This window comes from Polypterus senegalus, chromosome 16 (assembly GCF_016835505.1).
Source record: "Polypterus senegalus isolate Bchr_013 chromosome 16, ASM1683550v1, whole genome shotgun sequence".
Taxonomy (NCBI): Eukaryota; Metazoa; Chordata; class Cladistia; order Polypteriformes; family Polypteridae; genus Polypterus; species Polypterus senegalus.
In genome coordinates, this window is record NC_053169.1 from 41,657,358 (window position 1) to 41,681,478 (window position 24,121).

At 40.9% G+C, this 24,121-nt stretch overlaps 1 protein-coding gene across 2 annotated transcripts in view; it reads right to left on the reverse strand.

The window, feature by feature from the left end:
• ttc7a (tetratricopeptide repeat domain 7A) overlaps positions 1 to 24,121 on the reverse strand; it is a 450,183-nt gene that overhangs the window by 287,949 nt on the left and 138,113 nt on the right. Inside the window, exon 10 of one of the 2 annotated variants that reach the window (XM_039737924.1) lies at positions 23,912 to 23,995. The exons of the other annotated variant lie outside the window; for it this stretch is intronic. Coding sequence (XP_039593858.1) covers positions 23,912 to 23,995 — 84 coding nt within the window. The remainder of the gene's footprint in view (positions 1 to 23,911; positions 23,996 to 24,121) is intronic. 2 annotated transcript variants of the gene reach the window in all.

Consider the following 24,121-nt stretch of genomic DNA (forward strand, 5'->3'; position numbering starts at 1 on the left):
AGTTGTATCTTTGACTTCATCCAAAATACACCTACCTTAACAAACTCATAAATCATTAGAATATATTTAGAAATGTCAATGCTGGATGAACTCCAAAAATCTATAATTTTTTGCAATAAGAAAGCTTGATTCATTTTCTAAACAAAAATAAAGGCCCAAAAGGAAAACAAAATCATCAGTAACTACACTTTTACTCCATAACTGATTCATAAGTATTTACAAATATCATTCAAAAGCTATAAAAGCTGGTATTATTATTCCAGTGTTTCAATATGAAACTGAGTCATTGTGAAGTGCGCTGTGCCAGTGTGTCACTTTAGATAAGCATTATTGGTCATTGAGGTCAGCTGACCACTCCCAAAGTGCAACTGTCTAGTAGGGTGAAAGTGAAGTAGGAGAAAGTGTTCAAAAACCCAGTCCAGAAATGAGGGGATGAATAGTTCAGTTGAAGAGGGGAAATGCCCCTCGTGTAAAGCAGGTATAAAAATGAATGCATGGATGTTCAAGACAGTAAACAGTTTAAAAAGTGGAATAGGGATTGATGGCTATGGTGGGCTAATTGGCCTGTTCTCATCAAACCTTTTCTTATTTTCTTATGTTCGATACAGACTGCTGCAAAAGCAATTCAAATTAAAAAAAATATATTTACCTAAAGACTGCAGAGCTAAACTAAACTCTGTAGCAGTTATGTCACGTCTGCATCGATCAAACCAGAAGAAGGATTGAAATGGATTAGAAAATCAAGCTAAAGAGATTTTTAAGGGCAGCCACACAGATTAGTCAGACAGTTGCCAAGGTCGATATGCCAAAAGGCTGAGATATAAGCAAACAAATTCATGCAGCAAAATAAATAAAAGTCAGTCAACCATCAGTGGGGTCAGAACCCAATAATCTTTGGAACAGAATTGCTCAAGAACAAAATGGTCTTTCCATTTCTTTTAAACAAAGTTCAGAAGGATTACTTGAAACAATATGGCCACTGTGACGTCAGGCCTTACACCTACATGCCAAGCAGCATGCAGCCTCAAAACAAATCAACTTCAGAAACATTAATGAAAAATCAGCAAACACCAAAAAAACAATATTTTACTTCCTGAATCTTAAAATAAAATGAAACTGAAAAAAATATGGTATAGCATACCTGTATGTAGTGACTGCAACAGTAGACTGTCATGATTCAATGGTCCTTCTATCCATTTTCTAACCCGCTGAATCCGAATACAGGCTCACGGGGGCTGCTGGAGCCAATCCCAGCCACCAATCCAGGGCAGGACACACACAAACACCAAGCACACACTAGGGCCAATTTAGAATCGCCAATCCACCTAACCTGCATGTCTTTGGATTGTGGGAGGAAACCCACGCAGACAACATGCAAACTCCACGCAGGGAGGACCCAGAAAGCGAACCCGGGTCTCCTAACTGCGAGGCAGCAGCTCTACCACTGCACCACCGTGCCACCCGGTCCTTCTATGATTTCTTTATTTTATTAATCAATTCGTCGTCAGTTTTGTTTACTTGTAGTTGCCAACACAGGTCCTGCAATATTCATTCTGCATTGGCAGTTGTCACAAAAACGTCATTTATGCAACGGTGAAAAACGGATGCAATGGAAACATATTATCCAAGTTTGACAGCATCTGATCTAAACCTTGCAAGTATGCTGCAGTTTTTTTCCATTTTTATTCACGGCTTCTGACTCCTTGATTTTGTTCTTGATTATGATTTTGAGTACAAATGGGGTTTTGACAGTCTCTTTATGATCCTTGCTTATTTATTCTCCCGGTCATGTCTTTACACTTGGTTGCATTCTGGTGTTACCATAACATAAACTCAGCTCTGTTTCATAAATTGATTATCCTTGTATGATTTATTTATTTTTTCAATTAATCAGTTTTTAGTTTTGTTTACTTGTCTTCACTGCAGGTGGCAGTTTACTCCTGGTCCTGAGGTAGCAGCCTCATTTTGGCAGTGGCTACAGAGAGAAGGCCCAGCCTTACGCCATTTACGTGACAATATAAATGCAGACACGACGATATTACTAACCCATTAACAGCTGTGTTTGGGGTTCTTCCAGAGGGTCTTAAAGTGGATAAGGACAAACAAATTGTGATTGCATTCACTACACTGTTGGCACGCAGACTTATTCTGATAAACTGGAAGAACCCAAACTCTCCTCTTTTAAGTCAGTGGGAAACTGATGTGTTATATTATTTAAAATTGGAAAAAATCAAATACTCAGTTAGAGGATCTGTGCAGACTTTTTTCAAAACATGGCAGGATCTAATCAGTAATATTTTGAAATGATTTTATAAAGCACAGAGAATTTGTTGATTTAGGTATTTTTACAAGCCTTAAATTTTACACCGTTTGGCTTGCTCTCTCTCTCAAGGGTGGGGATCGATCTGTTCTTAGCATAATTCTTTTTTGTAAAACTTGATTGCTATGTATTGATTGTAATAAAATTAATAAATAAAAAAAAAAAAAAAAGAATTATATTATCTGAGTTTGATGGATTACAATCTAAACCTTGCAGGTTTGCTTTAATTTTCCCCCTTTTTCTTCATGGCGTCTGACTCCTTGCTTTTGTTCTCAATTATGATTTTGGGTACAAATTGGGCTTTGATGGTCTCTTTAGGTTCCTGCTCTCAGTTTCTTGCTTATTTAATGACTCTTCTCATGGTATTACTTTAAAATTGGTTGCATTCTGGTTCTACCATAACATAATCTCAGATGAGTTATTAATTTATTTTTAATTAATTCATCATTAGTTTAGTTCACTTCTGGTTGCCACATAGGGCCCTGAGATTACAGTTTCACATTGGCAGTTGCCACAGACAGCAATCCCAAACTGCGTACCTTATGTCAGTTACATGAAAGTATAAAGTTCAACATCTTGTTCTTCTTCTTCTTTCAGCTGCTCCAGTTAGAGGTCACCACAGAAAATCACCTTTTTCCATATCTTCCAGTTTTTTGCATCTTGCTCTGTTACCCTCACCACCATCATGTCCTCTCTCAGCACATCCATAAACCTCCTCTTAGACCTTCCTCTCTTCCTCTTCCCTGGCTGCTCTATCCTTAACATCCTTCTCCCAGCATCTCTCCACTGCAATTGTCCAAGCCAACGCAATTGCGCCTCTCTGACTTTGTCTCCTAAATTGTCCAACTTGAGCCGAACCTCTAATGTACTCATTTCTAATCCTACCCATCCTCATTACACCCAATGAAAATCTTAACATCTTTAACTCTGCCACCTCCAGCTCTGTCTCCTTTCTTTTGGTCAGTGCCACCGTCTCCAACCTGTATAACGTAGCTGGTCTCACTATTGTCTTATAGACCTTCCCTTTCACTCTTGCTGGTACTTGTCTGACATGATTCAAGAATATTATCTGAGTTTGATGGTTTCTAATCTAAACCTTGCAGGTTTGCTTAAATTTTTTTTCATTTTTTCTTCATGACTTCTGACTCCTTGCTTTTGTTCTGAAATATGATTTTGGGTAAAGAGTGGGTTTTGGTGCTTTCTTTAGGTTCCTGGTCTCAATCTCTTGCTGGTTTAACAATTCCTCTCCTGGTCATTTCTTTAAACATCACTGCATTCTAGTGATACCAAAACACAGACTAGAAGAAGACCTATTCAGGACTAGGAAATGGCCGAAAACAGAAACAAATTCAAAGTACAGGTAAAAGTCAGAAATTGGGAGGGTAAAAGGTGAGGGCAGCAAAGCCAAAACACAACCTGAAAGAATCGTAGCCAAAATAGCTAGTAATCGTAAATTCAATAACACTTGCTAAACTTCTACACTCTAAGATTTTACAGTATCCAAAAACCTAGAGACGAATACAGGAGCGACATCCATTTAAATACTGTTATACACATTAGCAAAATGAATAGTAAAATAACAAACTGAATAACACAAAGATCTCATAAAAAATTAAACTGTCAATCAGAACATTGTATTTAAGGAGACAAAAAATTGTAAACAAACTCCAGTTATATTCCAGATTAATAACAATACTTTCCTTTTAATTTTATTATCACTTTTAGTTAACAGTCTTTCCTCTTCGAGTTAACACTAGAACCAAAACAGGCACGGCCAGCAACACCAACCCATTCTCAGGTGCTGCTGCTGCTACTGTAATGCAGTCACCTGATGGACAATAAAAGAGGACTGTACTCTCAGATCTGGATTAAAGATTTGGTTCTTGGTAGTCAGATTTACAGGTTAAACTTTAGAGTCATGGTCTTTCCCTTCAGATTTTCTTACTTTGCCTTTTGGTTTCCTCCTGGTTTTCCTAGTTTTTGATGATCTTGGGATTAGTTTATTTAATTAGAATTAGCGCCTTCTGTACTTACCTAGTACTTTGGGGTTTTCTTTCTTTTTTTTGCATATCTTACATATAAACATCTACCCGTGGAAGTGTGTGTGTCTGCCTGTCTAGCCTGTAAGTGCAAGGGTACAGCTTGATGCTCAAAGAAATTGACTCTGTTGCCAAAAGGAAACCGCCGAGAGAAGAGAAGCTTGCTTAGCCGCTAACAGGCAAGCAAGACGAGTACATCGGCAAAACGAAACCTCCCGAGGAGAAACTCACTTAGCTGCTGATAGACAATGGAGGTGACCACATCGGTAAAACGAAACCACCGAGGAAAGACAAACTCGCTAAGCCGCTAACGCACAACTGATGTGATTGATTGATTGAAGTGCCAGAACCCGTGGTTTCTAGGAGCTCGGGCTTTTTACAGCACAGGCTTACACAGCTAATGTTTTATATACAGTATGTATAGTTATTTTCAGTCTAATTTTGTGTTAATAAACCTTCAATTATTTAAAACTCATTTCATATGTGATTAATTAGGGCATATAAAGGTTTTTAAGGTCTGATTTTTATATTTTTGACTTTCACTCTGAGTGTTCCTAAGCATAACCCTTCTATTTTGTAGATTCACCTTGAATAAATGTATCAGCCAAATCTACAATGATAATAATAATTGACAAGTCGATATTCATTGTAGATAAATTACACTAGATTTAAGGAGGATCTGTGTTTAAACTGTGGTGGATTAAAGGTAATTCCCTTAACATGCAAGGAAATACCAACACTAATTAAATGATGGAGTCTGATTACTGAACAGAGCCAAAAGACTTTGTAATGCTAATAAATGTTTGCCATTTCCTGCCACCTTGGAATTAGCTAATGCAGTACTGAATCTGGAAGATTTGAAAATTGTATTATTGTTAAGGTTATAAAAGAAAATAACATTCAGGCGTTAAAAATTCAGGCCATTAATTGAGATTCTCATGGGAACACATTAGCTGAATAGCTAACGAAAGCAGTTGTGTTAAATTGTTGGTCATTATATATTGAAACAATTTTTTTATGCTACTAGCAAGTTCCATTCATAAATGATAATTTGGATTCATGTTGCTAATGCTGCACAATCTTGTAATTGGAGGACACTATAATCTAATGTAACGAAGAATCTTAAAAATAAAATACTTGCTTATTTCAATCCCTGATTTTTCCTTAAACATTAATGTGAGAAAATGCATGAAACCCTGCAGGGCAAAATTAAGCACATAGCGGGTTCCAAAGAGAGCTGGCAGGCCTGTAGCTGAGAACAGTGTGTGCTTGTTCACACAGTGCTGATAAATGTTATGAGCCGCAGACTCATTTTTGAACTGTTAATGGCTTTATCAAGTAGACGCAAACAATTTTTGAATAATGTGGATCAAATTGAATGAATGTCTTCCAGCTGCCTGTGAACATACGGCTTTTGTTTATATACATTGCACGCTTCACAGGAAAGGTGTTAAAATAAAAAAGCTTAGGTTTACTATATTCTGGATTGTCATCTTTCTCTGGGTTATCTGCTTTACGAGTAGCATGTTTGGTTTGGACTATTATTATGAATAGTGGAAATCTAACTTGCTAGCTTTTGTCAGAGTTAAAAAAAACTGGAAAGTATTGTCTGCCTGCTTCAGTCTAAGAATCAAAGGTTTTCTTACATGATGATAATACAATAAAAAAAACTGAAAAGTCAGTGAAAAGGTAAGACACACTTTTAGTTTTGGTGGTAATCACTAGTACAGGTATATGTTCTGCACATGATTATATTTAGCCAGTCTTTGTTACATTGTCAGTGAAAGCAAATGATGTCTGTGAAGCGTGTAACCCAAGGGGGTCCTGGTGGTTCACAGTGATTGTAGGATTTTGTTCCCATAACTGCTGCTAATAAATCAGATTTTTTATACCTCAATTTTAACCCACTTGCTTTTAAAGATTAAGAATGCTTAGTTTTTTTGTTTATTTTTTCTTAAATAGTAGCCAAATGGTAAAGAGATACCAAGTGCACTAACTGGCAATCAACTACCCTGATTCTATTTGTGTTGACATCGGGGACAGCTTAGCTCTACTGATTGCCCGTCAATCCTAATGCCTTTTCTGTTCCTCCCTCAGCTGGCCAGAACATTGACAGCTATACCACCACTGACATCACTTCTGGTGTCCATCCACCTAGGCCCATCGCTTCATGCCGGAAGGACTTAAAAACCAGAAGATCCTCCATCTTGAGTCTGGAAAATTGACTTTGCTACACCACTACTAATATCACTTCAGGTGTCCTTCCACATGGACCAGGCTCTTCCTGCTGGAAGGACCAAACATCAGAAGATCTGCCATCTTGAGGCAGTTAACTCTTGGACTCATGTCTGAAAAGATGTTCTCACGATTACTGTGAATTTGTGTTTGTTTGTTTTTCAACAATTATATGGGGTTTACCATTTGGTGCTCCAACTCTTTGTGATCTCTTTTGTTCTTTGTTACAGTATCTATTATACAATATTTGTTTCATTAAAATATCTGAAATAAAAAAGTGAAGGTCCTTAGAAATGTTGATGTTATCTAGTCCATAAAACATTTGTTTGTTGTTCTCCAGAACAAAGAAAATTGACACTTGTGTTAGTTTCTGCTATGGCAAACTGAGAGCATTATCAGTCGTATAATTAAATACTCAGTTTCATGAACAGCAAATATTAGCATCTAATTAAGAAATTTTGCAAAAATTGTTGCATTCCCAAAACTGAGTTTGAAACCCTGACTTAGCTATCCATCTGTTGCTTTGCATCCCAATAACCCCAATCTATCTATCTATCTATCTATCTATCTATCTATCTATCTATCTATCTATCTATCTATCTATCTGTCTGTCTGTCTGTCTGTCTGTCTGTCTGTCTGTCTGTCTGTCTGTCGGACCGTCTGTCCATCCTTCCGTCCACTTATCTATCTATCTATCTATCTATCTATCTATCTATCTATCTATCTATCTATCTATCTATCATTTGGCTGGTTAAGGAAAATGACTTCCAAATCTTAAAAAGCAATTCAGTTAAAATGAAGGCAAAAGAAGCCTCTTAAATTAACATCAGTAGTTGATTACTAAGTAATAAACTGGCTGGAGCAAAAACGTACAACCACGGCATCTCTCCAGGACATGAGTTTGACTCCCCTGGTGTAATCAATCAAGTGTTTCCCACAGGAAGAGTTTACTGATGAACTCAGAATGGAATGCAGTCTCGTACCACAGATCTGCCACTCCCACAGAGAACCTGATCTTTTAAGTCCTGCCACATCTCCATGCGATGCTCCAAATATGTAAGTGCTCCACTCAGAAATAGGTCAGACTGATGAGTAGGAGTTAGTTTAGACAGGCTCCACACCAGAGAGGAAAGAAGAGATAGGAAGAGAGTGGTTGATCAAGCAGTAACTTCATGCACTGACACACTGTATCTGGCAGAGATTAATACAACACCATACCTTCTTTGTAATAAAGAGAGGGCCCAGTTGGATCAACAGCCCTTTGTTTTTCCTGCTCCAGAGCATTTTAAATACACTGCATGCAATGAGTAGCAGGAATTTTTTCACAACACAATTTAAACAAAATACTAAAATTCAAAATCCTGCCAGCTCTTCTAAGGTATGAACAAGCACACAGTAACCCTGACCTTATAGTGGCTGTAGTCGCCACTTACTAGAGCTGTTTTAGATACTTTGCCTAAGATGTACAGTAGTTGGCACAATTTAGTATTCTTGTTTTAATTTTATATATATTTATTTTACTTCTTTTTAGAAGATATTCATCTTGTATCATTGTCTCTATTCTTCTTATTGCTTACATTTCATTCTTCTGGACAGGGCCATCCTAACAGCATCATAGGCCCCCGGGTAAAGTAGTGCAGTGGGGCCCCTCTTTTGATAGGATAGGTATCAGAAACATGGTGGGCTCTTATGCTCCCGGGGCCCTCAGCCAATGCGGAGTGGTGGCTCTGCAGGTAGGGATCTGCACTGGCAATCAAAAGGTTGCCGGTTTGAATCCCGTAAACGCCAAAAGGGACTCTGCTCTGTTGGGCCCTTAAGCAAGGCCCTTAACCTGTAAATGCTGAGCGCTTTGAGTAGTGAGAAAAGCACTATATAAATGAAAAGAATTATTAATTATATGGTAAGATGGACCTTCTTCTGCATTGCAGTACTATTTGTTTGGAGCACTTTTAACATTTTTTGCATATGGGCCGGATGGGATCTAATTTGGTATGTGAGCTTCAAATTAAAAAAGAAATGTTTAACTATTAAGCCATTTAAGAATTACACATGTTGTTTGGAGTTTGCTTTTTTTTTTGATTTTGAGTTTTCATTTTGTTTGACACCTCATTGCTGTTTAAACACTGATCGCCTGACCCTTGCCTGTTTTCTCTTGTTAACCTCTGCCTCTAATCTCTGCCACTTTCCAATGATTATATACATCATTTTAAAAATGTTTAGGGCCAAACCAATGTTTTTAAAAAGCATACACATGACACATATGGATATACAAACATCAACTCAGCGCAGTGCACTGGGCACACAAAGATTAACAGGTCTTCTCTTGAGAAGTTGTAACTGCGTGTAACTGTACAGTAGCTTCGAAAAAGCAGTTATCAGATAAAAGGAATCCCTCGATGCACACGTCAGCCCAAAGTGATGTTTTATATGACAGTACTAGGTGATTGGTGACCCTAAATTGGCCCTCTACAAGTGACTATGCACATGAATATGCCCTGTGATCGAGTGGCACCTTGTTCTCAACTGGCTCCGGTGCCTAATGCTGATGGGAAAGACTCCAGCCTCCCCATAAAATCAAAATGGAATTTGTGGGATGAGAAGGTGAATGCAGGAATGAATGGATGAGTTCACATGACACATGATGATTGTGGCAGAGGGTAGGGGCTGAGTAGAGGGTGGCCATGTCAAAGTCTCACTCACACAAACGTTTAGTCCAGCATAGAGACAGGAGCACAGTAAATCCCATCTCAGTGGAAATAATGGATGAAAAATGAAGCCATGTGCCCCCTAGCCAAATTACATATCACACATTACAAAGCAACACAGCAGTAAAACGGTCATTAGAGATGTTAAAGGCCATCCGATTACTTTATCGACCAATGTTCAAGAGCCTGTCACCTCACCTCCTAGAATTTACTATTTTCTGCTTTGTTGGCTGGAAGGAAGCACTTTATAAAATGCATACAATGTATCACCGGAATTGTGAGATTTTACCATTTTAAAAATGCTGGGAACATTTTTAGATGTTTTCATTTTTAGGCATTTGAGGAAAAGACATTGCCATGTTCCCACACATGGTAATTGAGTTTTACTGTTAATTGCAGCCAAATAAGAGTTGCAAATTTTGTCAAGAACAACTCTGCACAGAGATAAGATTGGGGTGGCAAAGTTTATTTAAATACTAAACAAAAATACTGCAAAAAGAGCAGGAAAGTCTCAAAAAAATCTAGTGTAACCACAAGGAGGCGCCAGAGAGCCCCAGAGCACAGACACAGTGATCCATCCATCCATCTGTTATCCAACCCGCTATATCCTAACTGTAGGGGTCTGCTGGAGCCAACACAGGGCACAAGACATACACAGTGATACCTCGCACAATTCAAACACCGCACCTTTCCAGCTATCACCCTTCCAAAGACAAGTCAAAATACACAAATAAACCAATCACAATTCCTCCTTCCTCCTCTTCCAAGAGAGCAGCCCACTGTCTCCCGTCTCTGACTCAATTCAAATGAGACAGCAGGCTCTCTCTTTTTTTAAACCAGACCTGGCAACTGCTTCCGTTCTCCTGTCCAGGTCATCCAGAGCATTTCCAGGTTGTGTGGAAACCAGGGCAGTCCTCCTCCGGCAGCACCCTCTTTGGTCCCCAAAGACCCTAACAGGGCTGCATTTCTGGACTTCAACTCCCATGCCACCCTGTGGGTGTCCTGATCGGGTTTAGCTCAGAGGGACACTGCCATGAGTCATGTGGAGGAATGAACTTCTCCACGTGAACCTGTTCGCCTGCGCCTTGCATTATGGCCCACTGGCCAGGCATGAATCCTTCCTTTATCCCTGTCCTTCCTCTCTGGCACTTACACAAGGTAGACGGTCAAAACAAAACCTCAAGCTAAAAGACAGTAATAAATCCAACCATCAAATTCTTTTTTTTGATTTTAACTCACAAATCAGTGATACATTGTATACTGAAATCCTTCTTTTACTCTGTCTAAAGAAATTTTAATGTAATTTATTCATCCTTGGCAGAATGATGAATCAGGATGCAACTGATTGAACTTTGTAGCCACCAGTCTACGTGCAGGCAGGACCAGCCATGCTGTCCTTGTGGCTGCATCCAATGTACTGGCGCTTGTCTTATTACTGGCAGCAGCAAGTCAAATGCCGGTTATTGGCTGAGTTTCATGGTAAAAAAATAGCAGACAAAGCAGAGTGTCCAACACTGTGGCCACAGAAGGATTATTTTCTTAGGATTAATAAAAATATAATCATTTGAAAAGGAGAACTGCAATTTTTCAAAATCCCACAACATTTTCCTCAATGGACATCCCACTTTCTGTTCTGAACATACGTAAACAAGAGTCCTCTGGGAAAGTCTGAGCATCATTTGCAGACTGAAAGTAAACGAAAATGGAAATGTGCCCGCGATCATCACTCTTGTGGAGCACCTGCTTATTTGATCTTCTCTCTCTTTCTTGGCTGGAGCTGTTTGCTGACGTTTAACAAGAAAGCAATTTTGAAAGTAATGGCAAAGAGAAATGTTGTCCACATCAGCACTGAAGTGATTCATTGGCATTGTTTTCAGAATATCACAGCCAGCAGAATGTGCAAAGCAGGACGCCGTTATGTGTTTGTCATGCCCCTCTCTGAGTCCACATGGCCTGCTCTTGGGGTATCATCTTTACTGATTCACTTCCATTTATCTTATTATTTAATACAAAGCACCTCACGAATAAAAAGTATATGGTACAACTGTTTTCTTATTTCTGCATCTCTTGCTCTGCTCGTTTGGGTAACAGTGAGTCAGGGATGGCCCATGAACAAGTCTGTTACCACAGCCACTGGGCCACATCACATTTCATAGTCAGTCAGTCATTTTCTAACCGGTCCTGAACACAGTCATGGGGGTCTGCTGGAGCCTATCCCAGCAAGCATAGAGTGCAAGGCAGGAACAAAACCCTGGACTGGGTGCCAGTCCATCGCAGGGCAAAAACACTCACACACACACACACCAGGGCCAGCCTGCATGTCTTTGGACTGTGGGAGGAAACCCACATTTTTACGGGGAGAACATGCAAATTCCACGCAGGGAAGACCCACGACTAGAACCCCGGCCTCTCTACTCTGAGGCAGCAGTGGTAGCACTGCACCACCATGTCGCCACATTTTATAGTGAAGAGGTTTATTTCTCTCTTTGTGTTTGGCTGCCTGTCTAGTTGATTTATTAATGGTAGGGAAAGGCTTTTAAGGTTTCGTCAGACATTTACCTCAATTTTTTTTGTGGCACGCATATTTGATGGGCTAACAGGGTTCTCTGTGTGTTTCAGTACTGGCCATCCCAGTCGCGGTCAGGCTCTGTCTCATTTGCACTTCTTCTTAATTAGCACATGTTAAGTGTGCAGTCCCTTCATGTCTGCCCTCCTCTCCTCTTTACTTCTGTGTTATATGGCACAAAGTCAGCTCGCAGCGCCTGTGTCTGCACTGACGCATTGCAGAGTTCATCTGTAAACCAGGGGGAGCGCGCCTGGAGTACAAAGCAATAGCACAACAGATGGGGATGTCCCTAGTTGCCCATATAAGGCCTGGGTTATTTCCAGTTGCATAACTGATTCACAGTATCATGTGACCTGACAGCCGGACAAAATCAATTTGCTTGTCTCAGCTGTTTATTTCCTTTCATATATCAGAATATCTATTTGATTATCTTTCTTTCTTTTTTTTGAACATCATGCAGAGATGTTCATGAAAGGAACTGACTGATGTTCATTTGGCTCAAGTTTGTGAGCTTGTCACTACAGAATACCAGAGTGACATTTGGAACTCTCCGAGGGGGAGGGGGGGTCTTTGTGGCTGACTTGCAGGCACTAAGCAAATTACAGCAGCGGCTGCGCATAGACGGCCACAAAAACCGGAAGTCTAATTCGAATAATCTTATATTAATTTCATGGTTTGGATTAATAATTTGTGCTGTTTAAAATGTTGTGTCATAGATTCCCAGGGATATGTCCCCGCCGGGACGCCGGAAGAAGCAGGGGACCGGAAATGGGACAATATTTTCCCTGGAGACCGCCAGGGGTCGCCCGGACATGGTTGGAACCTTGGATGACAGCACTTCCCCCACACAAGGAAGTGCTGGCAGAAGAAATTCCAAGGTCACCCGGAGTGCGTCCGCCACACCAGGAAGTGACGTTAGGCGGAACACCTGGAGCCTATCCGGGTCATTACAAAAGGGCCCGCCTCGCTCAAGAAGCTGAGCCAGAGTTGGGAGGAAGGAGACGAAGCTTGTGAGGAGGGGAGTGGAGGTCATTGAGAGAAGAAGAAAGAAAAGAGACCGAGACTGTAGGAGAATAAGGCATCTTGGTGTTGTGTTTAATAAACGTGTGCCTTTTGGACATTCTGGTGTCTGTCTGTCTGTGTCTGGGGGCATGCTTTTCACAGTTGATACACGGTTAGTTGGAAACTCAGGCCCCTTCTTTATCTTGCCTGAAGGAGGCTTGCATATTGTAATCGGTTTAGTTAGCCAATAAAAGGTGTCATCTTACTTGACTTCTCATTGCATCCATAATGGCTAACACGGTACAACTACAACTAGTAGGAACAAATGAATGATATTAAGCTTCTTTGTCTTGCTACTGTAAAAAATAACTGACCTTATTATATTTAGAGGCTGAAGTTTCCACAGGGTGGCACGGTGGCGCAGTGGGTAGCGCTGCTGCCTCATAGCTAGGAGACCCGGGTTTGCTTCCCAGTTCCTCCCTGCATAGAGTTTGCATGTTCTCCCCGTGTCTGCGTAGGTTTCCTCCCACAGTCCAAAGACATGCAGGTTAGGTGCATTGGCAGTTCTAAATTGTCCTTAATGTGTGTGTGTGTGTGTGTGCCCTGCGGTTGGCTGGCACCCTGCCTGGGATTTGTTTCCTGTTTTGGCTCCAGCAGACCCCCGTGACCCTGTAGTTAGAATATAGTGGGTTGGATAATGGATGGATGGATGGAAGTTTCCACAATGAAAAGATTTGAGGCATTCACTATAATTAATTTTTTAAACAAAATAATGCCATCATTTTTAAAACTGCCCGGATGATTGATTTCCCATGCCCATGTATTGGGTTTCTGGATTTTAACCAGAATAAAACTGAGGTTGTGATTTTTGGTCCCTGTGAGGTTTCTGGTATGACCGCTAGATGTATGGCCCACTGGAACAGTACTGTACATCATCAGTTATGAATTTGGGTGTAATTTTTGACAGCAGTCTTAAACTGGAGAAACAGATTGATTCTGTTTTTAAAAACTGTTTTTTTTTTCCCAGTTGAGACTGTTGGCAAAGGTAAAGCCTTTTCTTTGCTTTTCTGACTTTCTTAATTTCATCTCACCTTGAATACTGCAATTGTATCCAGGAGTCAGCCAGTCCCTTCTGTCTCGCCTACAGCATTCAAAAATCAAGCTGCTGGGCTCTTAACTCAAACTCAGAAGCGAGTGCATATTACTCCCATAATGGCCTCTCTTCATTGGCTGCCTATTAGCTTTAGAGTCAATTTTAAGTTTATAAGTCTCTAAATGGTTTAGCACCAGGCTACCTCACCAGTCTCCTTAAACCATATGCCACATCTCGGTCTCTAAGATCTGTTACTGGTGATACCTCGGACCAGGCTGAAGCGTAGGGGTGATTGTACGTTTGTGGTGGCTGCTCCTCGGCTTTGGAGCAACTTGCCGCTGCAGATGAGATTGGCAACTAATTTGAACATTTTTAAATTCAGGCTGAAAATGCTCCTTTTCTCCTTGGCTTTTAATTCAAATTAAAAGGGTTGTTGAGGAGAGGAGAAGAGAGGTTAGGAGCCTGTGCTGATAGCACGTTCACCATGCTGGTTTGAATTATATGCATTGGATTTTATTTACTTATTATTCTTCTTATTAAATTGTATATCACTTTGGTAAACACGTCTGTGTTTTTTAATTTAAGTACTTTATAAATAAACTTGTTTTGACTTGACTTGACATATTGCCCGTGTGGAGTTTGCATGCTCTCTCTGTGTCTGCGCAGGCTTTCTTCTGTGTACCCCTTGCCTTCCTCTCACATCCCCAAAGCTGTGCTTGTCAGATGAATCGACGATTCCAAACCCGTGAGTGTAAGCGTGGACGTGCGGTGTGAGTGACTGATGCCCTGTCCAGGCTTATGCTGTGCCTTGCGCTCAGTACTGTTAAGATAGGGGGCAATGGGCTACAAAAAAAGACCCCACAAGGGCTATATAGGAAAGAAGCTCACTGTATGTTAAGGAATACGGATCCCCGCGACAAAAGTCAGTGAACAGCAGCCATCATAGTGCAATATGCCTTTTAAATACAAAAGATGAATTCTTGAGAAACACCGAGTTAGCCATCTTTACCAACTAATTTTGATCTGGCTGAAATGCTTTGAATAGCAAATCATTTAAATAAGAATAGACTATAAACGATTGTGAACTGGGTCAAATGATCCTTTTTGACGTGGTAGTTTACATCCTTCACCAAGAAAAGGACTACTTATATGCAGCATGTTATGAAAATGAGCAGAAATGGCAGATGCCTTGCTTTTAATTGCAGTTCAAGGCCCAGGGGATGAAGTGGAACTTGGGGCTGCTAGGGGACAACGTACTCAAACCCAGGATTTTGTGACGAATCCCCTGACCTCATATGACCACTTGAGAATAGGCAATCCACGTAAAGCTAAGCACATTTGGGCTCAGCCAGCGGTTGGATGGAAGACCATTTAGGAAAAAGCTTGGGCTGCTGCTGGAAGAAGTGCTGGTGAGGCCATCAGGGGATGCTTACCCTGTGGTTGGTGTGGAGATCACAATGCCTCTGTGCTATAAAAAATGATGCCATCCTTCAGATGAGACATAAAACTGAGGTTCCCTGATCCTCTGTGGCCATAAAAGATCCCTAGGTACCCATCGAGAAGAATAGGATCTACTCAAACGTTAAAAAATGGTGCCATCCTTCAGATGAAACATAAAACTGAGGTCTCCTAATCCTCTGTGGCCATAAAAGATCCCTAGGTACCTATCAAGAAGAATAAGATCTACTCAAGACATTCTGACTAAATTGCCCACCACGGCCTTGTCCACTCTAGCCCCCTGATTATCCCCTTTCCAAAATTGCCTTACTATCTCTCTTACCCCTTTACCACCTAATAGCTAATGTGTGGTGAGAATACTAGCACAAAAATGGCTACTGTCACATCATCCAGGTGGATTCTACACATTAGTGGTGAGTGGCTCCCCACTTACTACATAAAGTGCTATGAGTAGCAAGAAAAGCGCTATATAAATGTAAAGAATTATTATTACAGCAGAAGATTACAAATAAGATCCCAGAGAGAACACAGAAGTGTGTCCCCCTACTCTAATAGCTTACTGGCACAAGAATGGCTACTGTCATATCATCCAGGAGGATGCTACACAATTGTGGTGGCTCAAATGGTTCCCTGTTGTCTAAGTAAAAAACTTTGAGTAAGTTAGCAATTGACTATATACATCGGGGAGAATAAGCATTGACCGTGTCAAAGTTTTTCTCAGTAAATATATTTCTAATGGGGCTACTGACATGAAATTTTCACCAGTTGTCGGTAACAACCCAAGTAACCCACACATACAAAGAAATCAAAACACATCAGTCCATAAATTTTGTATAATAAAGTGGAATGACACAGGGAAATAAGTATTGAACACGCTTGCTGAAATGTATTTAATACATAGTGGAAAAGCCTTTGTTGGTAATGACACCTTTAAGACACCTCCTGCATGGAGAAACTAGTTGCATGCATTTGGCCCATTCTTCCACACAAACTGTCTTCAAATCTTGAAGGTTCTGAGGATGTCTTCTATGAACTCTGATTTTCAGTTCTTTCCGTAGATTTTCAATTGGATTCAAGTCTGGCGATTGACTGGGCTATTCCAGCAGCTTTACTTTCTTTCTCTGAAACCAATTGATAGTATCCTTGGCTGTGTGTCTGGGATCATTGTCTTGCTGAAATGTCCACCCTCGTTTCATCATCAGCATCCTGGTAGATGGCAGTAGATTCTTATCAAGAATGACATTCCTCCATTCACCCTTCATTCAATTATATGAAGTCTGCCAGTACTATATGCTGAAAAACAGCCCCACACCATGATGATGTGCAGTGACATTTTTCCACCAAACATGGTGTGTACAATGACATCCAAAGAGTTCAACTTTGGTCTCATCTAACCAAACTATAGTCTCCCAGAATTTCATTGACTTGTCCAAATGTTATGCGGCAAACTTTAAACAAGCGTCAACAAGCTTCTTCTTCAGCAGTGGAGTCTTGCACTTTGAGCGTGCATGGGGGCCATGGCGGCTGAGTTCATTACTTATTGTTTTCTTTGAAACAACTGTACCTGCTAATTTTCGGTCTTTCTGAAGCTCTCCACGAGTGGTCCTTGGCACTTGTATAACTCTTCTAATTATTCTTTTGACTCCTCTGTCAGAAATCTTGCAAGGAGCACCTGGTCATGGCTGGTTTTTGGTGAAATGATGTTCTTTCCTCTTCCAGATTATGGCCCCCAACGGTGCTCACAGGAACATTCAGAAATTTAGAAATACATCTGTCACCAATGCCATCAGTATGTTTTGCAACAATAAGGATGCGAAGGTCTTGAGAGAGCTCTTTGCTTTTACCCATCATGAGATGCTTCTTGGCAGTGAGAAACCTTTTTATACGCCATCAATAAGGACTAAACCAGCTGATATTAGTTTGCCCTGATAGGGGGCTGTCAGGATTACTTTCTAAATACTGACAGATGTCAGCTGCTTTCTTGGCCTTCCATGCCTTTTTGCACCTTCTTTTCTTCATGTGTTCAATACTTTTCCCTGTGTCATTCCACTTTATTACACATAATTTATGGATTTATTTATTGTTATTTCTTTGTATGTGTGGATTACTTGGGTTGCTACCGACATCTGGTGAAAATTTCATGGCAATAGCCCCATTAAAAAAATATTTACTGAGAAAAACGTTGACGTGTTCAATACTTATTCTCCTCGCTGTAACTGCAATTTATTATTATTAATATTAACCATCCATCCATACATTATCCAACCCGTTATATCCTAACTACAGGGTCACGGGGGTCTGCTGAAGCCAATCTCAGCCAACACAGGGCGCAAGGCAGGAAACAAACCCCGGGCAGGGTGCCAGCTCACTGCAGTATTATTAATATTATTATTATTATAAAAAAGGTTAATTTAGGAGGAAAACAGACCTTAGGTGAGGTTTAGGTGCCCACACTGTACATTGGGAGAATATTGGACTATAAAATGCGATATTAATGTGGCCAAATTACTAAGAGAGATAATGGAAGTGACTGGGATTATGTCAGTGGCTTCCGAAGCTTCATTTAATTAGACCCAGTGGAGCAGCCAGAATTCACTACCCTTAATTGGGCTGAACTTTTTTAATTTCTTCCTGTTACCATTGATTCATTCATTCTTATTTCTGCCATCTATTACAATAAATAGCATTAAAGCACAAGACAAGCAGACATGAGACTGGGAAATCATTGAGTAAGTTCAATAAGATGGGCTAGTATTTTACACTCTTTAATGCCCTTTTCAGGTTTAAATCCAGCTTTGTTGCTACATCAAGCTGTCACTTTTACCACCCGCAAGTGATGTCAATAAAGTATTTCATTACAGTTCACATATTCCTCACTCTTAAGAAATAAGCAGGACATTTAATTTGTCCACCATCCAACCTTTTCCTTTTTTTTCAACTGCTGTTATTGACATCAATGTCCAGGGCTGCTTCAAACTAGAAGGCATTCAATTATTCAAATATGTATTTAATATTACGTATTTAACAGAACAAAAAAGAAAGAAGGGTGCGGTGGCTTAGTGGTAATGCTAGTGCCTCACAGTAAGGAGACCAGTGTCTATGTCCTCCCTGCGAGGAGGCTGCACGTTCTCCCTACGTCAGTGTTAGTTTGCTTCAGTGCTCGAGTTTCCTCCCACAATCCAAAGTCACGCAGCTTAGGTGAATTGGTGACACTAAATTGGCATTAGTGTGTATTTGATGTGTGTGTGTGTGTTTGCCCTGAGATGGACAGATGCCTTTTGCAGGGTTTGCTTCTGCCTCACGACCTATGCTAGCTGGGATAGGCTCCATCATGCCCTCTGCAACCCTGGTCTGGATTAAGTGGATTAGTAAATGACATGACAAGAAAGGAATACGCACAAAGAAAATGCAAAGTGTCAAAGAAAACAGATATAAATAAAACCCTACAATCTCTCTGGGCATTTCAAAGCTAGTCTTTCGCCTGTTCTGTTATTCTTGCACCTTCTACAACTGATATACAACATGAAAACCTCCAACAGTTAAAGTTAACAACATTGATGGTCTCATTACAATGGCACCTGTCCAGGGCGAGATATATTAGGCAGCAAGTAAACAGTCACCAGTGAAGGTGATGTGTTGGAAGCAGATTAAGTGGGCAGATCATGTTTGGTTGCCGGTTCGAATCCCATAAATCCCAAAAAAAGGGGACTCTGCTCTGTTAGGCCCTTGAGGAAGGCCCTTAACCTGCAATTGCTGAGCGCTTTGAGTAGTGAGAAAAGCGCTATATAAATGTAAAGAATTATTTTTTATTATTAATGGTCAGTGCCTACCAAAAGTGCTCCAAGGAAGGATAGAAGAAGGATCTGGAATAGCCTGACAATAGGAATTCGCCAGGCTAATACAGTAGAGCACTTTAAAAAACTGCTGAAAACACATTACTTTAACATGGCTTTCTCCTAACTTCACTTTAACTTAATACTGATACTCTGTATGTTCAATTCATCATAATAACTATTCATAGTGGCTCTAAAATCCGTACTGACCCCAACTCTCTCTTCTGTTTCTTTTTCCAGTTTCTTTGTGGTGGCGGCCTGCGCCACCACCACCTACTCAAAGCATCATGATGCTCCAGCATTGATGGACTGAAAGCCAGAAGTCTACGTGACCATCATCATCAGGTCCTTCCATGAGAACCCTAAATACAAAGAGGACTGTTTGACTAATGTTAGGTAGATTGCCCAGAGGGGACTGGGTGGTCTCGTGGTCTGGAACCCCTACAGATTTTATTTTTTTTCTCCAGCCTTTGGAGGTTTTTTTTTTGTTTTTTCTGTCCACTCTGGCCATCGGACTTTACTTATTCTATGTTAATTAATGTTGACTTATGTTTATTTTTTATTGTGTCTTCTATTTTTCTATTCATTTTGTAAAGCACTTTGAGCTATATTTTTTTGTATGAATATGTGCTATATAAATAAATGTTGATTGATTGATTGACTGATAACCAGTGAAGAGGCGACAGGGTCAAGGGTGCTCAAGGCTCACTGATGTGCATGGGCAGTAAAGGCTAGCCAATCTGGGCCGCTTTCACAGAAGAGCTACCATAGCATAAAATGCTGGCCATGAGTCGTTTAAATTCCTGTTGACTACTTTCAGTAATACAATAAAACGGGACAAACACATCACCTCATCATCAAGAAAGCCAGGCAGAGATTGTACTTCCTTCACCAGTTTAAGAAGCTTGGCATATCAAGGTGTATATTGTTACATTTTTACTCAGCCATCACAAGAGTACTGTGACCTCCTCGATCACCGTTTGGTTTCCTTCTGCCTCCTCGCTTTCTAAGACTCGGTTGCAACGGGTGATTTGTTCAGCTGAGAAAGTCATTGGCTGTTGTCTCCAAACATTAAAGGATATGTTCATCACCAGAGCGAAACAGAGAGCAGGAAAGATTGCAGCGGACTCCAACCTCCCCAGCAACAATCTGTTACCACCACAGAGGAGGTGCAGGTCTATTGGTAACTGAACTCCCTGTCATCTCCACAGCTTCTTTCCTCAAATTATTCAGATCCAAAATAAACTTACATAGGGTTACACCTATCTGTTTTTGCAACATATAACTAGTAACTGTGCTATTTGTCTATTTGTACTTGCTCAACTTATACTTTTTGATATCTACATTATTTGGTATTGTTTTTCTATTTATTTGAGTTAACTATTGAAGTTTGTAATTATTTTGTTCAAGAAATTGTTGCATTTGCATAGTGGTTTGCACAGTGTCAGGTTAATGTTGGGGTGAAATTGTGTTGTCTTCAGTTGGTCAGTTCTGGTGTGTTTCACATGCTACCAATAAATTGACTCTGATTCTGATTCTGATCAAAGAAAGGTGTCAGAACACACAGTGCAACACAGCTTTCTGCATAGCCATAGACCAGTCAGAGTGCGAGTCAGAACTGGACCATACATCAATGGAAGAAGGTAGCCTGATGTGATGAATATCGTTTTGCTTTAGACCATGTGGACGGCTGGGTGGTATGTGTTGTTTACCCTGGGGAAGAGACGGCAGTAAAATGGACAATGAGATGAAAGGCAAGCCAGTGCCTGGGCAATACCCTACTGGGAAACCTTGGTTCCAGGCATTCATATGGATGGTACTTTGTCAAGTACCACCTATATAAAGATTGTTGCAGACAACATACACCCATTCATGGCAACAGTATTCCCAGATGGCTGTGGCCTCTTTCAGCAGGATAATGCACCCAGTCACAATGTAAAAATTATCCAAGAATAGTTTGAGGAACATGAGCAACAGTTCAGGGTGTTGACTTGGCCTCCAAAGTCTGATCCATGGATGCCCCACCATGCAACTTACAGGACTTAAAGGATCTGCTACTAAAGTCTTGGTGCCAGATACCACAGAAAGCCTTCAGAGGTCCTATGGAGTCTATGCCTTGGTATTAGACAGGTTGTTTTACTGTTACGGCTGTATGTACACTTCCAAACAGACTTTGTTCTTTCTCCCTTATAAACTTAGCCTGTTCTCTTCTGCTCTTGAGCCACATCTCATCTCATTTTCTGAAACTGCATTTCCTGGTAAAGTTTGCAGTGGCAGCAGGTCAAGGAGGCCTGCCCAGACTTCCCTCTCTCCAGGTACATATTACAGCTCTTCCAGGGGAATTCTGAGGTGTTCCCAAGCCAGCCAAGGAATAAAATTCCACTAGCATATCCTGAGTCTGTCACAGGATCTCTGCCCAGTGGGATGTGCCTGAAGCAGCTCTAAGGGGAGCCACCCGAGGTCATCTTTATGACATGCCCAATCCACCTCACCTGGCTCCTCTTAATCCATAGCAGCACAGACCTACTTTGATGCTCTCCCAAATAGATGCCATTCTCATCCCACAGTATCTTTCACACATCTGAATTCCAGAGTAGATGATAACTCACCCTCTATCAAAAGGTTTGGTTCCAGAACTCATGCTATGTGTGGAGGTGATAACAACTATTGCTAGCTTACTTTCACCTTCCACACCATCTTCCTTTCTCCTTCCCTCTCAGAGAGGTAATGTTTCAAGTTCCTAAAGCAATTCTTTCTCTATTGCCAGGGTCTAGCCCATCTAACCCTTTCCCGCCTATGCCTGTCACCAAACTGGCATCGCATTTGACCCCTCACCTTTCGTCTTGCAGTTGACGAGTCCACAAGATGGCTGCACATGACCATTTTGGGCTGAACCCAGCTGAGTTATGTGGGTTGCCCAACCACTAGGCCTGGCTCTAGGAGTGGTAGCCAGTAACTGTATCCCACCGAGGATATGCTGTTCTTTAATCTGTACCATCATTAGGGTAGTTGTGAACCATTCTTTGTATGACCTTTCAGTCCAAACCTGTTTGCCAAGTGAGACATTACCAGGAGCAGAAAGCAACCCAAAGGCACACAAACACCTCCACCACATCAAGGTGACGGTCCATGGTGGGGTGCCAGTGACTCTTCAATCAAATTCACTTCTCAGCTCTAGCATCAATATACAACCTGCACCATAACTGGGTTCAAGAAAGGGAAAAATCATACTTTTGGGGTTGATGTGAATCAATAACAGCTCTAGGCTTCCCAGATTTCTCATGTACCCTTGTATGGCCGTCCAAACTACCTGTTCTGCTTGTTGGGCACCAGGATCTCACACTTCCTTTTACCGCCTGTTGGCTTACGGCTATTCTGGTTGACCTGCCCTAATTTTTTGTAGAAGGATCCAATGTGTCCCGTATAATATACCTGTTGGCATGCAAGAATTCCACTCTACCATGTCAAGTTCCAGGCTGTCTTCTCTTTATATCCCCTGCTGCCACCTGGTGGCCTGGAGAAGTCTCACTGGCCTCTCGTAATACTCCCATTGTGCTTCACCACAAGACACACACACTAGTAGATGTACCCAGAAATCAGCAAGACTAAAGGGCTATCCTAATGTAACCATTTTTGAATGTTTGTGTATTAATTTATTTCCTAATTTAAAAGGGTAATAATTGCCTCTGTTTACCTGAGTATTTTCACATAACGTTCTCCAACCTATTTTCTCCAGTTCAGGGTCTCAAGAAGCTGGAGACCATAGCAGCAACACTGAGCAAAGTGTAAGAACTAACCATGGATAGACTACTCACACACACACACACACACACACACACACACACACACACACACATACACATATACAGCTAAGCAAAGACACGTGTCCTTGGGGGGGTATGGGATGTTAAGTGACCAGATTGACCAGAAGTAAACCCACATCACTATGGGGGCACGCAAAAACTCCACACAAGTACAGGATTTGAGCCAAGGATTCTGGAGTAGTGCTCACCACCATGCTACTGTATTGCCACATACATACATGTATCCTCAAACCTGCATATTATTTACACAAATATTTCACTTTTTAAGATTTGTTTAGTGACAGCCATTCATTCTGACATCTTGCCATTTTTTTTCCTATGAACATCTAAAATGACTCCAAGCCTTGAAAACCTTGCAGGCGTCTGTGACTCATCTGGACAAAGGTCAAAGACTACACAAGGATGTCAGCTTACAGTTTGCTAAACAATGCATTTCTAAAAACATGTTTTTACAGCATTCAGGTTTGCTTCAAATGCAGATGTTCAAGATACGCACCAGCCATGCCTCCGTCAACATGGCAGGGTTTAGCTATTGCATAGCAATCAAAAAATCAATTTGATTAGAGCATCTTTGATTGTAACAGCTATCGATTACTATTCCTTGTAATCTAATTGGCATTTTGGTAATGGGATGGATTGAAAAAAAGAGCAGTGGTAGCGTCTATGCAATAAAAGGAAGAGAGAGCAAGAAATGCAGGAAGCCACTCCAACGTCCTAATAGAAGCAAAATGGCATTTAAATACTAGACTAGCACTGAAAGTGACCTTGGGAAAATGTTCACGTAAAAATGATCACATAAATAAAAAATGAGGCAGATGTGAGACACATAACCTCACCTTTCCACAGGCTATTAATGAAAGTGCCAGCTGGTACCAGAGGTGGAACTCATCAAAGGAGAACTTCATGGCGCGCTCCAAACACTGCAGGGGAAAGCAAGGACAACATCAGAGTGGTTAGCACCCATTAAAACACAAGACTGCACGCTTTCAAAAGAAACCTTTGCTACTTTGTCCTGCTTTATCGCATACATTCCTAATGCATCCATT